Source organism: Vanessa cardui, chromosome 23 (assembly GCF_905220365.1).
Source record: "Vanessa cardui chromosome 23, ilVanCard2.1, whole genome shotgun sequence".
Taxonomy (NCBI): domain Eukaryota; kingdom Metazoa; phylum Arthropoda; class Insecta; order Lepidoptera; family Nymphalidae; genus Vanessa; species Vanessa cardui.
Window position 1 is genome coordinate 11,266,791 of NC_061145.1, and position 19,356 is coordinate 11,286,146.

The following is a 19,356-nucleotide window of genomic DNA, read 5'->3' on the forward strand; positions in this document are numbered from 1 at the left end:
TATGTCTATCTTATAGAAATTCTGCCACATGTGTATTCCACCAACCCACATTAGAACAGCGTAGTGGAATATGTTCCAAACATTCTCCCCAAAAGGGAGAAGAGGCCTTAGCCCTGCAGTGACAAATTTACAGGCTGTTGTTGAATAGTAGGGATACCGGCCGTGAGCGAAACAAATGTCCACCTCCGCATGTTGTAGAAACAGTTTTATGACCATAGGAGGGAGCTCCTACCCATAGATATCATCTGATAGGCCTCGCTGATAGTTCAAGATTGACCAGCACCGGCAAGGAGCCGCCAAAGTGTGGTTGAGAAACCCGTCTCCAGAACGTTACATCTGAGTAGATACGCAAATCATAATCGATATCAGATATTTTACCGACAAACAGCAATAATTAGTGCTGTCGTCCAATGTGTTGGTTGAGTGAGCTAATGTAACTACACAATAAATCTTAGTTCTCAAGGTTTGTATAGCACCAATGTCTATGCCGGTGGGGAGCAATAACCATCGGGCAGCACATCTGCCCCTCCGGCTACCTAATCCATACAAATATAAATCTCTAATAAGAGAATTATACTGACTATATAAGACGGACGACCTTACATCAAAATACCTAGTATGTAGGTACATATATTAGATTGGTAAATATTTAAGGTCATCTTTGTAAATTAAACGAAAGAGAAAAATATAATAGGCCGAGTGTATGTGCGCTTCTTGATCTTGTGACTTACTGTATACACCTACTAAAAATAGCCACACTCTTTCGTCGCAGTGAGGTACCATAGGATCAGGAACGCAAGTTACCATGACGCTCCGAGACCAAGACTGGTCCGTATGTTATGTGTAAGCAAGTTTTAGATATTGAACCCTGAAATCCATGATGAGAGATGGAAGGCGCTTAAGTTTATTCTTCATTGTCAAGTACACGAAACTGACCAGTTTTAGAGACGGTAATCTTTTATTTAAGTATCACACATCCACTCGGCCAAATAAGCTGATATAATATATATTTTTGGCCATTCATTTAGTACTTGGGATACATCTTTTCATTCCAACAAACAACAGTTGTAGTGCCTAGTCGTCTACTACTGTCCCTATATTCCATCATACCACGAGAAGCATTTTACAATATCCTGTGGCGTTCACGTAACTTGTTCCGTAATGGAGGTTTAAAGTACTATTGCCGATGATATGCCATTAATAGCTGCGATGCAGCGGTTATGTGAATGGCATAATAATACGGGAGTTGCCGCTTCCTCGACCTCAATGATAACTCCTAAATTTCTTGAAAATCACTTATCAACTCCCGCGTATACTACGTTTCTACCTCTCACTGTAGGTACCTGAAATTTAACTTTAAAAGCGTATTATCTTCTACAAGTAAGTACCTTGTTATATATGTAAATTTGGATATCGTTATTTCCTTTCTGATTGAAAATGCAATTCAAAAATAAGCCATACGTTAATGGAGTGATACTGGTGACAGTCAATTACAAGTATTAACTGCCAATATTTTTATTCTTTTAATATTGGTATTTTACTTTCGACTCTTAGAAATGGTTCTCATCATATAACTTAACAAAACGAACGACAGAAAAGACTTGAATCATATTGCATTTAAAATTGTTAACCTATAGATAAAATAAATTAAAGGAGTTCAAAATGAATTTTTAAGGAATCGTCGACACAATAATTAAAATCTCAAACCGTAAAAAAATGGGGATAACTTTGAACAAGGGCCGGATAATGTAAGAATCAAAGACAATACATTATACATACAAACATTGAAATTCTACATTTTTTTAATTTACCGTAATATGTATGTATGTTATGGCAATTTAAAAAGTCAGCCATGTGATTCTTACACCGAATTTTATTTTATACAAAGTTTGTAACAATAATTTTATGTTTTGCAAGAGCATTTAACTGTTCAATAACTGGGAGCTAATTGCCAGCAGTGTCTGTAAAACGGCACGTTTCCGTTGCGACATCAGACGAGTCGGCCTCCGCCGCACCGGTGCCCATTTTATAACCAAGTACCGATACGGCCGGTGTAGGCTGTAGCGGTGTAATCCATGACCGCCCCGAATTATTAACACAGATGACGTATAATGCATTGCTTATACACCTACACCTAATACTACATACCGGGAAACCAAATGTTGGAATGAAGCGACCCTATATCAAGAATAATTTCCCCTCTGACGTTGCAGTTAAAAAAATAGGAGGAAAATCAATGATTGTGTGCGAAGAAACATAGCATAGGGGGACATAACATAACTTAGATTGAAAGCAATTGATACATTGTGTACTTGTTGTAGTGCCAGTATCTACCAGTGGCAATTTAACTGCATGTATTCTGCCTCGCACAACCTCTTTGTAGAACCAGCTGCTAGCCCCCTGGTGTTGCAGATGTCCATGGGCGGTGGTAGTCGCTTTCCATCAGGTGAGGCTCCTGCTTGTTTGCCACCTATCACAAATAAAAAACTCAGTCCGTCGTTAGACTATTTACTCGTTGGTATTCTTAAAATACATTTCTTTAAAACTGCAGTAGCGATATTATTTATGACTTATTCGTAATTTTTTACAAGTCTTATTTGTGTGTTATATATTTATATTTTTCCAAATGTTCATAAATATTTTGAATCTTTAACCTAAATCATTGCTGGCAACACTAAAAACAAAGCCTTAATGTTTTCTCATTCGCATTTAAGTAAAAGTGAAAGTTCAATGCTCCTGATTGGTGCTTTTCTACACCGTTACATCGAACGGCCAATCATGTGAACGACCTTGCTTAGTTTATTGTGAGCAGAAACATACTCGTCGAGTGACATGTCAAATCGCTAAAGAACCGGAAGTAAACGTGCGCGAAGTGATCTTAAAAGTTTTACCAATGTTTTGACTGAGAAAGTTTTAAAAATAATTGTTTCGTAGATTTTAAGATGTACTCAATATGTTTGTTACTACTAGTACTTGTCGCACAAGGTACGAATATATTTCTCGTGTATTTATTTAAAAAAACACTTATCAACTTTCACTATTTATAAATGTTTAAAGTCAGAGATCACAAAATGATTTAAATTCCAGACTGCTCGAGCCAAGATGAAGTAGGACCCTACAGGGGAAAGTTTATTGGAAAACTAAATTCTTATCACCACCAGGTAAATATATAAAAACTTTCACTAAGTGGACCTTTTGTTTGACCATGGCACTGAGTGACTCACTCGAAAATACTCTATTATCTGTTCGTATTCTCGATATTCTTATTGTAAGTACTGACGTCAGATTCAACTTTGCAAATTAAAAAAATATAAAACAGGTTTTTGATTAATTTTCACACTTTTCTTTAAGTTATGTAAAATAACTTCAATAAATTAATTTATAAAACAAATTATTTATTGAATATCTTAATTGAAACTAATGCAGATCATTTAAAAATATACCAAAAAAAACAACTGATTCAAAAATTAAATAAGTAAAAAAAAGTAATTAAGTAAATATTCCGTGCGACACAAAGATAAGCTCTCAAAATATGAACAAAAGTCAGAATATCCACATAAAAAAAACATTTACAAAACAGTCAATAAAGTTAATAATTTATTTATTAATATAATGTTAAAAGTAAGTCAAGTTTATTACACTTCATTAAAGTACAACACTGTCATTAAGTACATCTCCATAAAGGAGCAAATATAACAGATATACAGAACCATTATTGTTGTTACAATACAGACTAATTGCAACAGGTATCAAATCATTTAGTCTTTTTCCAATTAAATAGATAGATTTAAATAAAAAAATATTCATAAAAAGTAAAAAAAAATTATGACTCTATCATTATTCCCTATTTATGCAACAGTATTATAAAATATACTTTACAGTTCCTACTATTTCATTTAACAACTTAACAATTCTTCCAAAGTTCCCATAACAATTTTGTATATTTTTTATTTATATTCGAAAAGTAGTTATTCCAAATCCATAGGAAACAACAGAAATAACAAACACAGTTACTGATTAATATTTACACATATTATATTGGTTGCATCTGTGCTGTGGTTGGAACCCAACCAATCACATTATATCTACATAAAATCCATTAATATAAAACTACAACAAATAAGTTTATATTTAATTAGCTTAACTTATTTGCACTCCATAAACTTACAATTCTGTTTTTTTCATTTAAAATTATATTTATTGAATATTATTTAAATGATATATTTATTCCTTCCAGGTATCAGGTGATGTGTACGCAGTTGATGATTGGACAATATTACTTGTGGATTTTAATTATGATGGTACGGGGGATGACACATTTTTCTGGGCCGGGGACTCCGGTAGGCCGGGACCTCTTGGCTTCATTGTTGCCGACCAACACGGCAAGTATGTTAATACACTGTTTCATTACAATGTCTTATTACTTTTGGTTGTATACCGTCTTTGCAGCAACAATAAAAAAAAGTGGAGAAATGTTATAATCTGCCATAATTATGGGTCAGTAATATATGACTACATTTTGAAAACTTTAATTTTCAGTACAAACATACTTGAACGCTACAACAATGAAGAGGTTCACCTCAAGTTACCAGATGGTAAGCGTGTATCGCGCATAACATGGTTTGCCGTGTACGACTTGGCCTCTCAGAATGCCTTTGGGGATGTATACATACCAGAAGAGTTCGAGGCGCCGGCCCCAAGGACCCTGACGCCTTTCGTAGCCGCGCCAGGCGTCAAATTATCTAGTCAGCCACTCAAATTTATTGATGCTTCTACATTCATGTAAGCAAGTCGATCATATAAGGGTATGACACTTATCACAACTGGTAAGTATCAAGATAAAGTGTTGAGGCATGAATATTTCCAGCATCCCGGAATTTCACTACGACGGCAGCGGTGAGGAGGTCTACTTCTGGACGGGCGTCGGTCCGCAGCCTTCGTCTCGAGGGAGCAAGATACCCGACGAGGACGGATAGTGAGCCATATTTTTAAATGTCGTGGCATCGAAGTTCGCTGGTCTAACGCGCCGACTCGCACAGCCTGGAGCCGCTGCGCGCGTACGCCGGCGAGGACGTGCGGCTGGCGCTGCCGGGCGGGCGCACGGTGTTCGACGTGGACTGGATCGCGCTGTACGACGTGCGCGCGCGCGCCGCGCTGGCGTCCGTGCTCGTGCCCGACGCGCTCAACGTGCCGCCCGCGCACGTGCGCACGCACCCGCACGCCTCCGCGCTGCCGCACTGCCGCCAGCTGCACCGGGACTACCAGGTCTCGTGGGAGGTCTTCGGCAATCAGATCACGATACAGCTGGCCGCGCTGGTGACGATCCCTCCCTTTAGTTTCACTGATGTTGGCTACGTTGCGCCCCCGGTGCCGATGTAACTCAGAGCGCGGTCCGCAGCTGGACGAGGACGAGTACATGGCGTTCGGCATCTCCGGCTCGTCGACGCGCTCGCAGATGCTGGGCGCGGACGTGGGCGTGGCCTGGTTCGACGCGCGGCTGCAGCGCGGGCTCGCCACCGACTACAACATCACCGCGCTGGCGCCCGTGAGTACAGACGCACAACACGCTCCCGGTCGAGCGAGTGACACGTTATATATAATGTTAATAGTATAACGATAGCTCGCGAATTATCTTCATGTAATATAGATTTCACATGTAACAATTAAATGCGTGACAATAAATAAATATGTCCTGCCGCTCGCCCCAGTGTGTCCAAGTGCTGGGCCAGTGGCGCGGCGTCTGTCGCGACGACCGCGTGGGCGGCCTGGACTCCCACCAGGTCATCAGCGCCAGCCGCGACCAGGGCCTCACCGTCGTCAGATACCGTCGCGGCTTACAGCCAGGTACCGATCTTTCCCCTCTCGCCTCCTTCTACTTTATTTGAACGAATATAAATAATTTCCAAACGTATCCTCGCACAGGGGAGGAGCTGGACCGCGAATGGCCCCTCGACCGCTCCGTGTTCGTCGTGTGGGCCATCGGCGGCCTAGACCACGCACAGGAGCCCGCCTTCCACCGCCTGTGGCCCGCCAGCGACATCCAGCTCGTGCTGAACCAGAAGGACCCCGCCAACGACTGCTTCGACTTCACCGTGTGAGTACCGGCCCGCCCGCCGCCCGCGCGGGGCGGCGGCGGCGCTGACGGCGGCCTGTGCAGGGGCGCGCGCGCGCGGCCGCCGGGCTGGGAGCGCGCCGAGCTGTTCGACCCGGCGCTGCGCGTGTTCCGCGCCGCGCTGGGCCCGGCGGGCGGCGCGCGCGGGCTGGCGGCGCGCGGCGCGGGCGCGGCGCCGGCGCGCGCCTGGTACGTCAACGGCCAGCTGGCGCCCGACCTGCAGCTGCGGCGGGGCCTCGTCTACACATTCCTGGTGAGCCGGTCGCCTGCGCCTCGCGCGTCGCCGGAGTCCGCGGAGGTTACGATCGCTCGTTTGCGCAGGTGAGCGGCGGGGACGACCCGCACTCGGCGGAGCTGTACCACCCGCTGGTGATCACGGCGGAGCGGCACGGCGGCCTGGAGCGCCTCGACGACGCCACGCAGCGCGGCGTGCGCGTGCTCGCGGGCGCGCGGCACACGCGGCGCGGCCGGCTCAGCCCCACGGCCGGTGCGTATGGCGGCGCGGAGGCCCGCAGTGCGGCCGGTGGCGGGGCGGGCGGCTGACGGCTGTGTGTTGCAGCGGGCGCGCTGTGCGTGGGCGAGCGCGCGTTGGGCGCGGACGCGCGGCGCGACGCGTTCGACTCGTTCCGCGCCTTCAACCGCTCGCTGCGCTGGCAGTGCGCGGGCCGCGCGGCGCCGCTGACGGTGACGCCCAACTCCTCGTGGCCCGACCGCGTCTACTACCACTCCTTTACGCACGCTGGTAGGTCCCTTGCACGTTGTAGTAAAGTAGGCGGTGACGCCGAGCGGTACTTTGCAATCGAGGGAATCGATGTGATCATTAGATGGCTAATATGATGGCGTTGTTTATTTCCCACAGACATGGGCGGCCGGATCTTCGTGGTGGACCGACACCGCCGTAACATTGCCCGAACCTCGGCCGGCTCCATCTCCGTCCCGCTCCCGTTGGTGGTCGTTACTATCGCCGTTTCACTCGCACTTGCGATAACATCTCGGAAATACGTCGATTAAATATAATATATTTTCGCTTCCGCTTCTCTCGTGTGTAAGACAGACGGTTCTATCTGTATTTCACAAAGATTTTATATATAGATGCAATTTTTCCACAGGGTTCTCACTTGAGGCCGCAGGTGGCTCTCGACGTGAGCGTTTAACATTGATGCGTTTTCGTTATTTATTTTTAATGTAGGGACCTTATAGATAAGAATTTGCTCAACGCTGCCCAGTCCGTCCAGACGTGAACGAACCCACGCTCGCAATACTCGTAGATGTAGGAGAGTCGTTAATAGAGATCTCTATGTATACATTTGTAACTATTTTGTAAATAAAATACTACGATTACTGATAATGTTTTATTTTGACTAGAATTACATAGTGCGTAATTAATTTCTAACCTACCTCTACGTCAACATCGTACTACCTTAATGTTCGATCCGAGAGTTTATGGCTTAATTTATTTCATTTTTAATTTTATATTCAAAAGATTTTAATGCGATTGCGATGCGCTGCCGATACACGAACGAAAGGTGAAAGCATAGCAAAACTAATTAGTACAGAATAGTCCTGAACAGACATCTATATAAGATGTATGATATACCTTAATTTTGGACAAAATGTTTGAACTTTCTGATGACGGAGTTCTCTATACGTTCAAATGCGATTGCAATTACACCCGAGTGCCAAATTCTTACCACTGCTACGGGGTATAGTACTTGTAGAAAGCAGGGCGCGAATCGACTGCTTTACATCTGTCATAAATGGTCCTTCGAGCCGGATAATGATAGTTGAGAGAGATGGCAGCGATGTCAGTTTTATCATTATGAAACAAATAACTAAACTAGATATTACAATAAAAGGAGTTCCCAAGTACAATAGGTCAGTTTATTGCTCCTACAAAAATACAATATAGCATTAAACTGGATATAAGCATATGAAGTCGAGTTACATCATATACTGAGGTAATATAAACATTTTATGAAATTACATTTAATATTATTCTACGACGGTAAGAGTTCCTTTGAGTTCTAGAAGCCGTTGAAGTATGTTAAATTTGACAATAGCAAAAGATTTTTACATTTTGTTATTGTCAAATTTAACACCGTCACCGGCTACGGTGCGATCACAGATGACGCAATGCTATGCTCAGGCGCGGTGCAGCTCGACGAAGGCCAGCAGCGCGGGCGGCGCGGCGCCCGGGCCCGCGCGCACGCCGGCCGCCAGCAGCGCGCGCGCCGCCAGGCACGCCAGCGACACGTGGCGCAGCACGCACACGCGCGAGCCGCGGTTCTGCAGCACCATCTCGGCCGCCGACTCGCCGAACCGGTTGGGCTGGTCCAGGTGCGCGCCGCCCGCCAGCAGCTCCTCCACCAGCTCCGTCGAGAAGTTGTACGGCACGGCGGCCACGTGCAGCGCCGTCGAGCGCGACTCGTTGCGCGCGCGCGGGTCGGCGCCGCAGCGCAGCAGCAGCCCCGCCACGGCCACGCAGGGGAGCACCGGCTGCCGAAAGAACTGAAACGACCGGATACGCGCGTCACGTTCGCGTGCCGTGTGTCCGCGTCGTGCCGGCGGCTCCACTCACCGGCACTTCGATCAGCTCGGCGAAGTACGTGGAGCGCATGACGTTGAGGCGCGACACGCACAGGTGCAGCAGCGTGTCGCCCGTGCGCGCGCTGCGCACGTCGGCGCGCACGAGGCGCCGCACGTGCTCGCTGAGCTGCGACACGTATGGGCACTTGTCAAACGGAAATCTTAACAAAATAAATCCAATAAAAGATTTTTTCAAACACGAAAATGAGCACTACAAACAAATTAAAAGTCAGGTGCCAAATTCATATGTCTTCGTTGTAACGGGTTCATTATGGTTTCTGGAAGTATTTTAGACGACGTACCTCCTGGAAGTCGCGAGCAGTGGTGGCGGTGGCCAGCAGCAGGTACAGTAGGTGTGATGCGCAGCGCAGGGCGCGGTCGAAGGCGTCGGCCTGCCGCTTGTGCACCGGCCGCGCCTGCAGAGCGCGCCGGCTCGCTGTAACACGAATCACCCCGACCCTGACACATCTACGCTACTCAAAGCTACGGTTTTACGATGATACAAAACTATTATAAAAGTGCCACGACGAGATGTTTCCAAATGATTGGAGTGGCCCAAAGAACTTACGCGGGAGGTTCTCGGCGACCAGGCGGAACACTCGCAGCACGTCGGCGTAGCGCGGCACGCCGGCCGGCCGCTCGAGGCGCCCGCTCGTCACGTCCAGCATCAGCTTCGTGAGAGCGCTGGCCGCGTGGCACGTCTCTGCACGGACACATAGGTTAGCCCCGACCGACTCGACCCGCCCGCCGCCCGGCACTCGCTCACCGACCCGTGAAAAGCAGCGAATCCTTCCGTATGCGAATCTGCAACGCGCAGGTCCAGAGGTCGAAGCAGCGCTGATACCGTCCCGAGTCGGCGTACGCCGCGCCCCTGCGGGCAGAGAGCAGACGGTCGGTCAGCGGCGACGGACCCCGCGGCGCACACGAGCGACGCGTACCGGTACATGAGGCGGTACACGGCGTCCTTGTGCGAGGCGCCCAGCACGCGCGCCGCCACCAGCAGCGCCTGCGTGCGCAGCTCGTCGATGTCCAGCGCCAGCGCCTCCAGCTGCTCCGAGCTGCGCCACTCGGCCGCGCCGCCCAGCGCGCCCTCGGCCACCGCGGCCAGGCCCGCGTCGTCGGCGGCGCGCTTGGGCAGGTGCGCGCCGTGCGCGTGGCGGATGGCTGCGGGAACGAGACGTGAGACTCGCTCGGCACTCCTCACGCCGAGTGCGTGCGCACGCTCGGCTCTCACCGGTGGCGCGGCGCCAGGAGGCGAGCGCGGCGTCCGCGTCGTTGAACTCGTCCAGCTGCGTGGCGCCCAGCAGCTCGTAGGCGTCGGCCACGCGCGAGGGCGTGTAGCGCACGCGCGACAGCAGCAGGCTGACGACCTGCGTGGCGCCCTTGACGCAGGCCGTGCGCAGCGCGTCGTCGCCGGCGCGCGAGCGCAGGTGCGGGGACGCGCCGCGCTGCAGCAGCAGGCGCACCGTCTCCAGCCGGTGCTCCTGGATCGCGTAGTGCAGCGCCGTCTTCAGCTGCATGTCGCGCGCGTCGACCCGCGCGCCGCGCTGCAGCAGGTACGAGCACAGCGGCACCGACTGCACAGAGTTTATGAGGCAGGTCCCGCCGTTGTAATTGGGCCGGTGGATGTCCGCGCCTCGCTCCACCAGAAACTTCACTACGTCCAGGTGCGTCATGAAGCAGGCCGAGCGCACCGGCGTCGATCCGCTGTCGCTGCCCGCGTTGATGTCGGCGCCCGCGTCGGCGAGGATGCGCAGGATCTGCGGAGTTCACGGCTCGAGTGGTACGGGTGGGCTGCGGCAGGCGAGGCCGGGGGCGGCGTCGGGGCGGCGGGCTACCTGCATGCGGCCGGCGACGGCGGCGCACCAGAGCGGCGTGACGGAGTGCGTGGAGCGGTCGTGCGGCACCTCGTACACGCCGCGCTGCTCCAGTTCGGCGTTGCACACGTACACGAGATACTCCACCATTTCCGCGTTGCCGCGCCGACACGCCACGAACAGCGGCGCGCAGCCATCGCGCGTACGGCTGCAGATGTCGCGACGGTGCTCGGGACGAATCCTAACGACATCTTTTTATGTTACTTGAATTATAAATTGGTCATGTTACAACTTGCTTTAAATATCATGAAATTGTTTTTTTATTTGCTACATATGCTCAGATTGCACAAACCAGAGACGTATTTTGGAAACTTTTAATTTATGGTTTTTAGCTAAAAAAATCTGGTTTACCTAATGAAATATTGAACAATTGTCATTTTTGATTCATCTTTTTCTATTTCAAATGTAATGTACAAATTAAGCTTTTGTATAATGTATTCTATTTATTCTAGCATTCTTTGCATCCTATATATATTTAGCATAGAAACTGCCATACACATATGCTATTTCGAAATCATAGAATTTTAATGTCCTCAATTTGTTTTTATAATCACACTTTTTACACCAACCACACACCTTGTGGTTGGTGTGATTCCAACAAACCGCATGGTCCTTCCATGAACAGTTGAAATTTTCACAAATTATGTATTTCTGTTGCAATAAATACTAAAAACAAAATAAAATAAATATTTAAGAGGAACTGCCATGCAGCAAAAGCTAGTTTTTGCTGAATTTCAATAAATTGTAACATGTAGGCACGTGAAATAATCACAAAATACTTAATTATATATTTATTTTAGTACTTAATCAAATTAAAATATTTAAGGAGAGCTCTCATTAAACAAAACCGATTTTCCACCCAATATTAAAATCAATTCAAAAAATTTGAAATATTCATAAAATATTAACATTTATTTAAAAATTACTAATATTATTTACTTATTAGGGTTCCATGCCCAAAATAAAATTTGTGTACATATTTTATTTACCTATTCGCACCTAATCTGACTCGCACTTGACAGATGATTTTTTTTATGTTTAAGAAAATTGATTTTCTGGTACTGTTTAGTTATTGAACTGTTACCAAAAGAAGAACTGCATTTGTTAATTCTATACAAACGTTCAATCTTGCTTAAAGTGTACAATTTATTAGAATATAAAGGATAAGCAACAAATTATCGATGTTTATTTTGAACACAAAATTGTCTAGAAAATATATTTATAATATTTTCTAAGTATAGAGTATAAGGACTGAATACAATGTAAGATATAATACGCATTAAAATGTACTAACAGTTTTTTGAAACCAGAATCACCTATATCTTGGTACCTTTCGAGTATTTTACGAAGGCGCGCAGAAAGCCGTGCCCCTGGGGGATTATGCTTGCATTCTTCTATTAAATCATTAAACGCGGCTTCGTGGTCATCTTGCTCCCGGAGTCCTGAGTCTGAGTCCCGGAAATCTCTGTTATTGCTATTATTATCAGTACTTTCGTCGCACATCGTTTTCTATGATGTTAAGATAATATTTACATATTAAATAATAGTATGTTATTGGTATATAACAGTTTAATTATATTCTATTCGAATGTTAATGACAATAAGTATCAAAACATGAAACAATGAACATTCAACATACACAACCGGTAGTAATTGAAAGTTCAATTTGTCAAATGTTTATTGACATAATATTATTGTAGGTATATTTATTCCTTTTCTTAGCGAAATGACATTTGAAATTAAATTATAATATAATAGACACTTAAGAGGAGATTATTAAGTTTTAAATTTTGAATTATTTAATGACGATACGAATATTAAGTATTAATAATACTAATAATAACTCAATAGTAAATTGTTAAACCACTTTATAAATAAAATATATTTAATTAAATTATTGTTGCGTTAGATAATTTAACTAAAGAGAGCTTATTCAGAAACTTTCGATTCCATCATTAGCATGCAGTGCTTGTCTGCTTGATATTTTCAAGCCAATTAATGCCTACAAGAATATAAAATACGCATCCGATTTTAATTGAAACGATTGTATACATTAATGAAACTTTACGAAGCGACTTTCAAACAGATTAAACTGTTTTGCACAAAATTTTAGTTTTGGAGACACAAGAATAATATACTTGAATTTTTGTAAAGGATTTAAAGATTATTGTTTATCGAAATAATTTTTAGTATTATATCAACCTTTAAGAAATTTTTACTTATCCTCACGTCATCTAGTAACACAGTTCTTTTCTGTCAAAGTCAAGTTTGTGAAATCTAACAGACCGAAGATGTACCTATATATAGCGCAAGTGTTGATTCAATGTTTTGACACCTATTTTTTTAAGTATTTATAAACATTTTTAATAATTGTCCTGAAAAGTGTAAAGCAACTGGTAGATATTGTCTAGAAAAGTGTCACCTGAAAAGTCTCTAGAATTCTATATAAAAATAAATATTTAAGACTCGCATCCGTACATCGAATAGGTAAATAAAATACGTACACATATTTTATTTTGGGCATGGAACCCTAATAAGTAAATAATATTAGTAATTTTTAAATAAATCTTAATATTTTATGAATATTTCAAATTTCACACACACAGACACACACACACACACACACACACACACACACACACACACACACACACACACACACACACACACACACACACACACACACACACACACACACTCACATCACATTACAATACAATATAAATAATAAGAAAGGCACATAATTTGTTATTAAAATAATAACAATTGCAATTGTATAAAGTTAGTATAAGATATTATAACTAAGTTTTTGGCTAGCCAAATTTTTATGAATAGCCCCTTCCGATGGGAGTCGGCGCTGTTCGCTGAGACACAGGTTCACCTAGTTCAGCAACAGATGATTCCGCTTTGTTACGTGGTGCATACTTTAAGGAACTTATTGTTAACTGAAATACCTTGTAATTGCTTTTTTTGGAGACAATAAATTATTATTATTATTATTATTCTAAACACGAAGTTATTTTTGTTTGAAATAAGTATAATACATCAAACATTTAGCATAGAAAATTTTATGTTCTATTTGAAAAAGTTAGTTAAAAACTGCAATATATCAAAATCACAAGTTATCAATTTATTGTCGTGTAAATTGCGAACTAATATGAGATTTATAAAAAAATAGTATACTGTGATATTATAGAATAACTTAATGTATGCTTAATAATTATGTTTTGCTTTCAAGATCACCATGATCAACGAAACCGATGTAAACCTGGAATTGGAATCTCTACCAGAAGAAGACAATGTGACTCACAAAGATTTAAGCTTGAATGATTTGAAAATTCAAATGCAAAAACTTAAAGAGCTGAATAATGATTTCCAAATAGAGAGCAAGCCAGCCATTGTGGATTACGCAGCCAAAGACATAATTGAAAAACTAATAACTGACCTCTTTGAATATGATACTGATTTTCTAAAAGATTATCATAATGTTCTTCAAAGTAATGACACAGCCACAATAAGAGAGGTTACTAATAATGTAAGATTTAGAAATGTTTATGTAGTATAATAGTATATAATTTGTACACAGTAAGTTTTTAAAAGTATATGGCTTTCCTGTTTTACACACCAGAACTCTTTGAATTTTTAATATAATGGGTAATAAATTGGGATTTGTCCCACAAAATGGTGCCGTATCACCACTGCTCATAGAAATAGGTGCTGTAAGAGAAATAAACCAAGCCATTGTCATTGTGCCACTTTTGTTTTCAATATATTATCAGTCTTCTATTTTCAAAATTACTACTACAGTAAATAGTAAGTCTGAAGTTTTGAGGGTAAAATATTTATGTACTTACAAGTTAATGTTCTATATATGTGTGACACTCTTTACTAGATAAAGTGTAGGAAACTTTATTATATTCAATTCAAGGTAAACTAAAGTTTCTTACACCACACATAATGTTGTCGTTTTTTTGTATACAAATATAATATTATTAGGCACCATAGCCTAGGTTTAGGATATAAAAAAAAAACATCAAGTCCATAATATCAATGCTCTTATATATGAATTATTACTTGAATACAGTAGAAATGGAGAAGAAGAAGGTTTATAAAAATATATATATATCTATATATAAATATATATATATATATATAGAAGTGGGTTTATAAAAATATACATCTGGACAGCAAGCAATACGCAAATAGGCAGTGATTATATTATGTGTTTGAAAATTAATTAATACTTTGTGACTTTAATTTAATTACAACTTTCCATATATATATTTATCAAAGTTACAACAGTTTTAATTTTCACTTTATTAGCTATGGGATCTATGAAACATATAACATCCACTTAATGATCGTCAGGTGCTGTCGAGCATGCAGCAAGCGATAAGACATCACAGGAGCACGGGCAAGACACTCAACAAAGAGTGGGCCAAGGTGACGCTGGCGGCCTGGCTGTCGGCGGCCACGCTGTGGAGCGCGCCGCGCGTGCCCGAGGCCGCCCGGACTTTTCAGAGCTTGCTCACTCTCATGAACGCAGACGAGGTACCGGCGCGACCCGCCGCCCCCTCCCGCTAGGGCCCGCTATACGCTACAGTGGATATGAACGTCGCAGATGAAGCGCGTCGCACAGATGTGGTGGCGCTCCGTGCCCGTGGACGCGCTGCTCGAGCTGGCGGCGGTGGCGCTGGCGCCGCCCGCGCCGCGCGCGCTGGCCGACATGCTGCTGCGCGCCGCGCTGCAGCGCCTGGCGCCGCGCGGGCAGCCGCCGCAGTGGGCGGCGGGCGCGCTGCGGGCGCCCGAGCTGGAGGAGGCGGCGGGCCGCGCCGGCGCCAGCGCGCCGCTGCTGCGCGTGGCGGCGCGCGTGCTGGCGACCGACCGCAACAAGTCGCTGCTGGCCTGCCTCAGGCGCCTGGCGCGCGAGGGCGGCGCTAGAGATCGCTGCGAGCGTTTGCAGGTGACGGCCTCTCTTATCTTATTCTTCTTTGTCGAAATTCTAGGTGTTTTCATTTAAATTCGTTGTTATTTGTAGTTTATATAATCATCAATAGATGGCGCTGTACGTACTTAAATCGCGCTATCTTTTTGTTTCTTACAAATGATAAGGTATTTAGTTTCTTTATGTAATGGATATTGTGTCTTGTGTTGAGTAATAAAGTATATGTGCAGTGCAAAGTGTTTTGAATTGGAGCCCTACGGATCAGGTAATAGTGTAGTGTCGAACATCTTTGTAGAAATTAAACTTGCTTTCGTTTATGACGAATGATTTGCTTTATTTTGAATTTAATTATGGGAAAATTATTTTAAATATATATATAAAAAATTTACTAAGCAGGATTTTTAGTTACTTTGTTTATGTTTTTTATCAAAATTTACTTAGAGCTTAGCGTTTACGATAGTTACATTACAATCTGACGCGACAGGTTGTAATCTATCGATTGTAATATAACGAATTTTGTAATCTTACGGTGTTATATATAATGGTCATTCTAAAATAATTCGCAGATCAGCGTGAGTGTATCGAAGTTCCACATGCTGTTCGGCGACGGCGAGGTTCAGTTGAAGAGCAAGAGGGGACGCAAGAGAAAGGCCGACGCGACCGGCACCGACGACGCCGCCGACGCCGCCGACGTCGTCGACGCTCGTCATCGTCTTAGAAAAACTCCAAAGTGTTCATACAAACAATAAAAACATTTAATCACAACTCTGTATCAATAATGAGACTCGTCGCGCGCGCGGCCCTCACGCCAGCGGCAGGTCGAGGCCGAGGCGCACGAGCGGCAACGTGAGCGCGGCGCCGCACAGCGGGCGCTCGTAGGCGGCGCGGCACTCCCAGCCCGCGGCGTGCAGCGCGGCGCGCGCGCCCGCCTGCAAGTGGCTCAGCGCCGCGTCCAGCGCCGCCAGCCCGCGCGCCGCCGCCGCGCAACGCGCCGCGCCCGCCAGCGCGCGCGCCACGCCGCGCCCGCGCCACCTGACACGATTTGACGTTGTGCTTTATTAATTGAATTCAAGAACAAACTGTTCTCTGTTGAACTAAAAATATATATTACACTATTTCTCATCTATCCATCCATCATCAAGTGATAACTGTAGTCCCTATGACATTCTGTTTGAGTGCCGTAACCATTAGTCTGGTGCCGTTACATACCACCACCCCCACCACAATCTTCTAAATTAAAAATGACGGATCTCAAGACTAACCTATATACGAAATTTCAAACTCTATTTCAACACTCAAGGGCAGAATATCCAAAAACGCTTAAATAAATATCGACTCATTTCTAACCAACAACAACAACAACAATAACAACTGCCTGTAAATTTCTCAATGCTGAACTAAGGCCTCCTCACCCTTTGAGGAGAATTTGGAACATATTCCACCACGCTATTGAAATCCGGTTTGGTGGAATACACATGTGGCAGAATTTCTATGAAATTATATACATGCAGGTTTCCTCACGATGTTTTCCTTCCGCGCCGATCAAGATGAATCGTAAACACAAATTAAGCACGTGAATATTCAGTGGTGCTTGCATGAGTTTGAACCCGCAGTCATCGGTTAAGATGCACTTGTTATAAACACTGGGCCATCACGGCTCTTATAATTTCTAACCAGTTTCCCAAAAATATAGTTTCATGTTTCTAACTTCAAAGATGGCGTACTTTCAGATTATACGAAACCCCATAGGGCTAAAATATCCAGAAAATGAAAATACCTTTGTACTCATTTTTAATCGGTATCCTCAAAATAAAATTTCATGTTTCTAACTTAAAAACTGACAGACTTACATACGAACATTTAACCCCTATTTCACTCTTAGTGGGGCGCCTACTCAATAAATCCATCCTACTCCAATTTTCAAAGCCCAACATCGCCGAGCGTTAACTTCAATAGTTTACGCTCAGCGATGATGAGTCAATCAGTCACTTGTTATTTTATATATATATACATATTACTCATACACCAATTTCCCTGACCTTCTTGAGATATTCATCATCGGATGAATACTGAAAATAAACAATACCTTTAGATCTACATATTATTTTCTCCTCAAGTGCATCATAGGCCCCACCTATAGTTAATCGTACAAGCAAATGGACCACCTCACAGTATGTGGTCACCACTGCCAACAGAGAATGATGCTTTAAGAAATATTATATGTTCCTTTCCTCCGTGGGTGGTACCTAACCAGATAGGCATTGACAAAGCCCTACCACTAAATATTTAATCCAGTTTCTACAAAATAAAAAACAAACTCTAAATCTTTTTCAACAAAATATATAGTTTTAAACAAAATAAAAGTTTTGAGGATAAATGACTGTCAAATTATCTGGAAGTAAAGTCAATCCTTAGACAAACGTCAAAGATCATAGCAAAAACAAATTACAATGTAAATGCTTGTGCATTATATAATTACTCACTTGGGGTGGACAACCATTGCATGCAGCCAGCCTCTGTTATGAGGACCCCAGAACTCTGAGATACTGACCGTGCCTATAACCTGAAACATGATGGAAATTATTTTATACTTTTGACTTTTATTGAATTATTTGTTCACTAAGACTTAATGTAAAAATGGAGTAAAACAATTCACAAATTACTTGAGAATAAGCTGAATGTTTTTCTGCAACCAGCTGAATATGAATCGGCACTCTTTCCGTTCTAGGGGTCAACAGAAGACATCCCCTCAGCTCTGCCACAATGCCAATTATCTCTTGACGCACACTCTTAAAAATAAAAAATCAATCAATGAATGAAAAAAAAATTAAGATTGTTCAGAAGCATGTTGATTTACCTGTGACTGTTTGTGTGCAAGTGCATGATGGACACATACCACAGTCACTGCTACAACTAGTGCGGCTATTGGCAGAAGCACCAGGCATGTTGTAGCTGATATTCCACAGAAGATGAACAGGACGGCAGCGGCCAGCACACAACATTCCAATGTCAACTAATTTTTGCAATTCATAATTCATCAATAACAACTATAATTCAAAAGTTTTAGAATTTATACACATGGAAAGTAATGAACTTTGTTATTTTACATAGTTATTACTAGTTAACATAATCTAACTCAAATATATATTCTTATTCTAAAATATCTTAATTTTTTTAAATCTGGACAAATGGTTATTCAGTTTCATATGATATGATTGCAACAAACTATACTGAGAAATTAAAAAAATCAAGCAAAGTACTATACCTCCTGGAAGAAGAAAAATATAAATGCATCCCAAAAATATCCGGAATAGGCCTGACATACAAGGTCCATGCGCTGCTGTAAATCCTCCGTACGAGCTTGACGAATAACTATTTCACACGACATTGTCGGTAACAAGTAAATTATTTTGTATTATCGTAAATATGCTGTTAACAAAAAACCATTTTACTTTAACTATCAATTATTATTGAATTGATTAATAAGTCATACATTAGATTTCACTTTAAATCACAATCATCTTGAAAATCAAATCGTAGAATGATTTATCTTTGGTGTAATATAGGGATTTAAGGAGAGTAGAAACCGTAACGTATTACAAATTGAGGTAATATTTAAGATTTATATTGAAACTTTATTTATAGGTAGCATGCATCACTATTGTATTTAAATCACAAAAATTGTTAGACTAAGTTTAAATTTAGTGCGGAACGAACTATTCCCAACTTTGCCGAAACTTCAGAAAATTAGAAAAACTGTCAGTAACTCAGTAGGTAGTTACTAGTTGGTAGTAAACACTAAACAGTAAACAGACAGATACAGATGACAGAGCAGT

At 43.3% G+C, this 19,356-nt stretch overlaps 4 protein-coding genes across 9 annotated transcripts; 2 read left to right on the plus strand and 2 right to left on the minus strand.

Moving 5' to 3' along the window:
• Positions 1 to 2,792: 2,792 nt before the first annotated feature.
• Positions 2,793 to 7,455, plus strand: LOC124539769 (protein Skeletor, isoforms B/C). The gene is made up of 13 exons (XM_047117118.1): positions 2,793 to 2,985; positions 3,088 to 3,161; positions 4,238 to 4,386; positions 4,540 to 4,782; positions 4,868 to 4,975; positions 5,040 to 5,316; positions 5,399 to 5,545; positions 5,709 to 5,844; positions 5,923 to 6,094; positions 6,158 to 6,365; positions 6,434 to 6,599; positions 6,672 to 6,854; positions 6,972 to 7,455. The coding sequence occupies exons 1-13, from the start codon at positions 2,943 to 2,945 to the stop codon at positions 7,121 to 7,123; spliced, it is 2,058 nt and encodes a 685-aa protein (XP_046973074.1). The 5' UTR covers positions 2,793 to 2,942; the 3' UTR covers positions 7,124 to 7,455.
• A 214-nt stretch (positions 7,456 to 7,669) lies between these two features.
• LOC124539767 (protein fem-1 homolog A) lies at positions 7,670 to 12,202 on the minus strand. Of its 3 annotated transcripts, XM_047117117.1 has the most exons (9): positions 11,906 to 12,202; positions 10,537 to 10,756; positions 9,933 to 10,458; positions 9,637 to 9,862; positions 9,469 to 9,569; positions 9,267 to 9,401; positions 9,001 to 9,134; positions 8,691 to 8,825; positions 7,670 to 8,620 (listed from the first exon to the last, which is right to left on the minus strand). In XM_047117117.1, the coding sequence occupies exons 1-9, from the start codon at positions 12,076 to 12,078 to the stop codon at positions 8,255 to 8,257; spliced, it is 2,016 nt and encodes a 671-aa protein (XP_046973073.1). In that variant the 5' UTR covers positions 12,079 to 12,202; the 3' UTR covers positions 7,670 to 8,254. The 3 variants fall into 3 exon arrangements, with proteins under 3 accessions (XP_046973073.1, XP_046973072.1, XP_046973071.1); XM_047117116.1 differs by having other exon boundaries at positions 9,469 to 9,862; XM_047117115.1 differs by having other exon boundaries at positions 9,637 to 10,458.
• Positions 12,203 to 12,809: 607 nt separating this feature from the next.
• LOC124539649 lies at positions 12,810 to 16,269 on the plus strand. Its single transcript, XM_047116950.1, has 5 exons — positions 12,810 to 13,062; positions 13,814 to 14,110; positions 14,944 to 15,126; positions 15,197 to 15,538; positions 16,087 to 16,269. The coding sequence occupies exons 2-5, from the start codon at positions 13,820 to 13,822 to the stop codon at positions 16,267 to 16,269; spliced, it is 999 nt and encodes a 332-aa protein (XP_046972906.1). The 5' UTR covers positions 12,810 to 13,062; positions 13,814 to 13,819.
• Positions 16,270 to 16,288: 19 nt separating this feature from the next.
• Positions 16,289 to 19,326, minus strand: LOC124539759. Of its 4 annotated transcripts, none has more exons than XM_047117106.1 (5): positions 18,786 to 19,326; positions 18,378 to 18,472; positions 18,184 to 18,309; positions 18,004 to 18,110; positions 16,289 to 16,552 (listed from the first exon to the last, which is right to left on the minus strand). In XM_047117106.1, exons 1-5 carry the CDS (start codon positions 18,841 to 18,843, stop codon positions 16,324 to 16,326), a joined length of 615 nt encoding a protein of 204 aa, XP_046973062.1. In that variant the 5' UTR covers positions 18,844 to 19,326; the 3' UTR covers positions 16,289 to 16,323. The 4 variants fall into 4 exon arrangements, with proteins under 4 accessions (XP_046973062.1, XP_046973063.1, XP_046973060.1 ...); XM_047117107.1 differs by having other exon boundaries at positions 18,004 to 18,083; positions 18,786 to 19,323; XM_047117104.1 differs by having other exon boundaries at positions 18,378 to 18,533; positions 18,786 to 19,320.
• Positions 19,327 to 19,356: the final 30 nt, after the last annotated feature.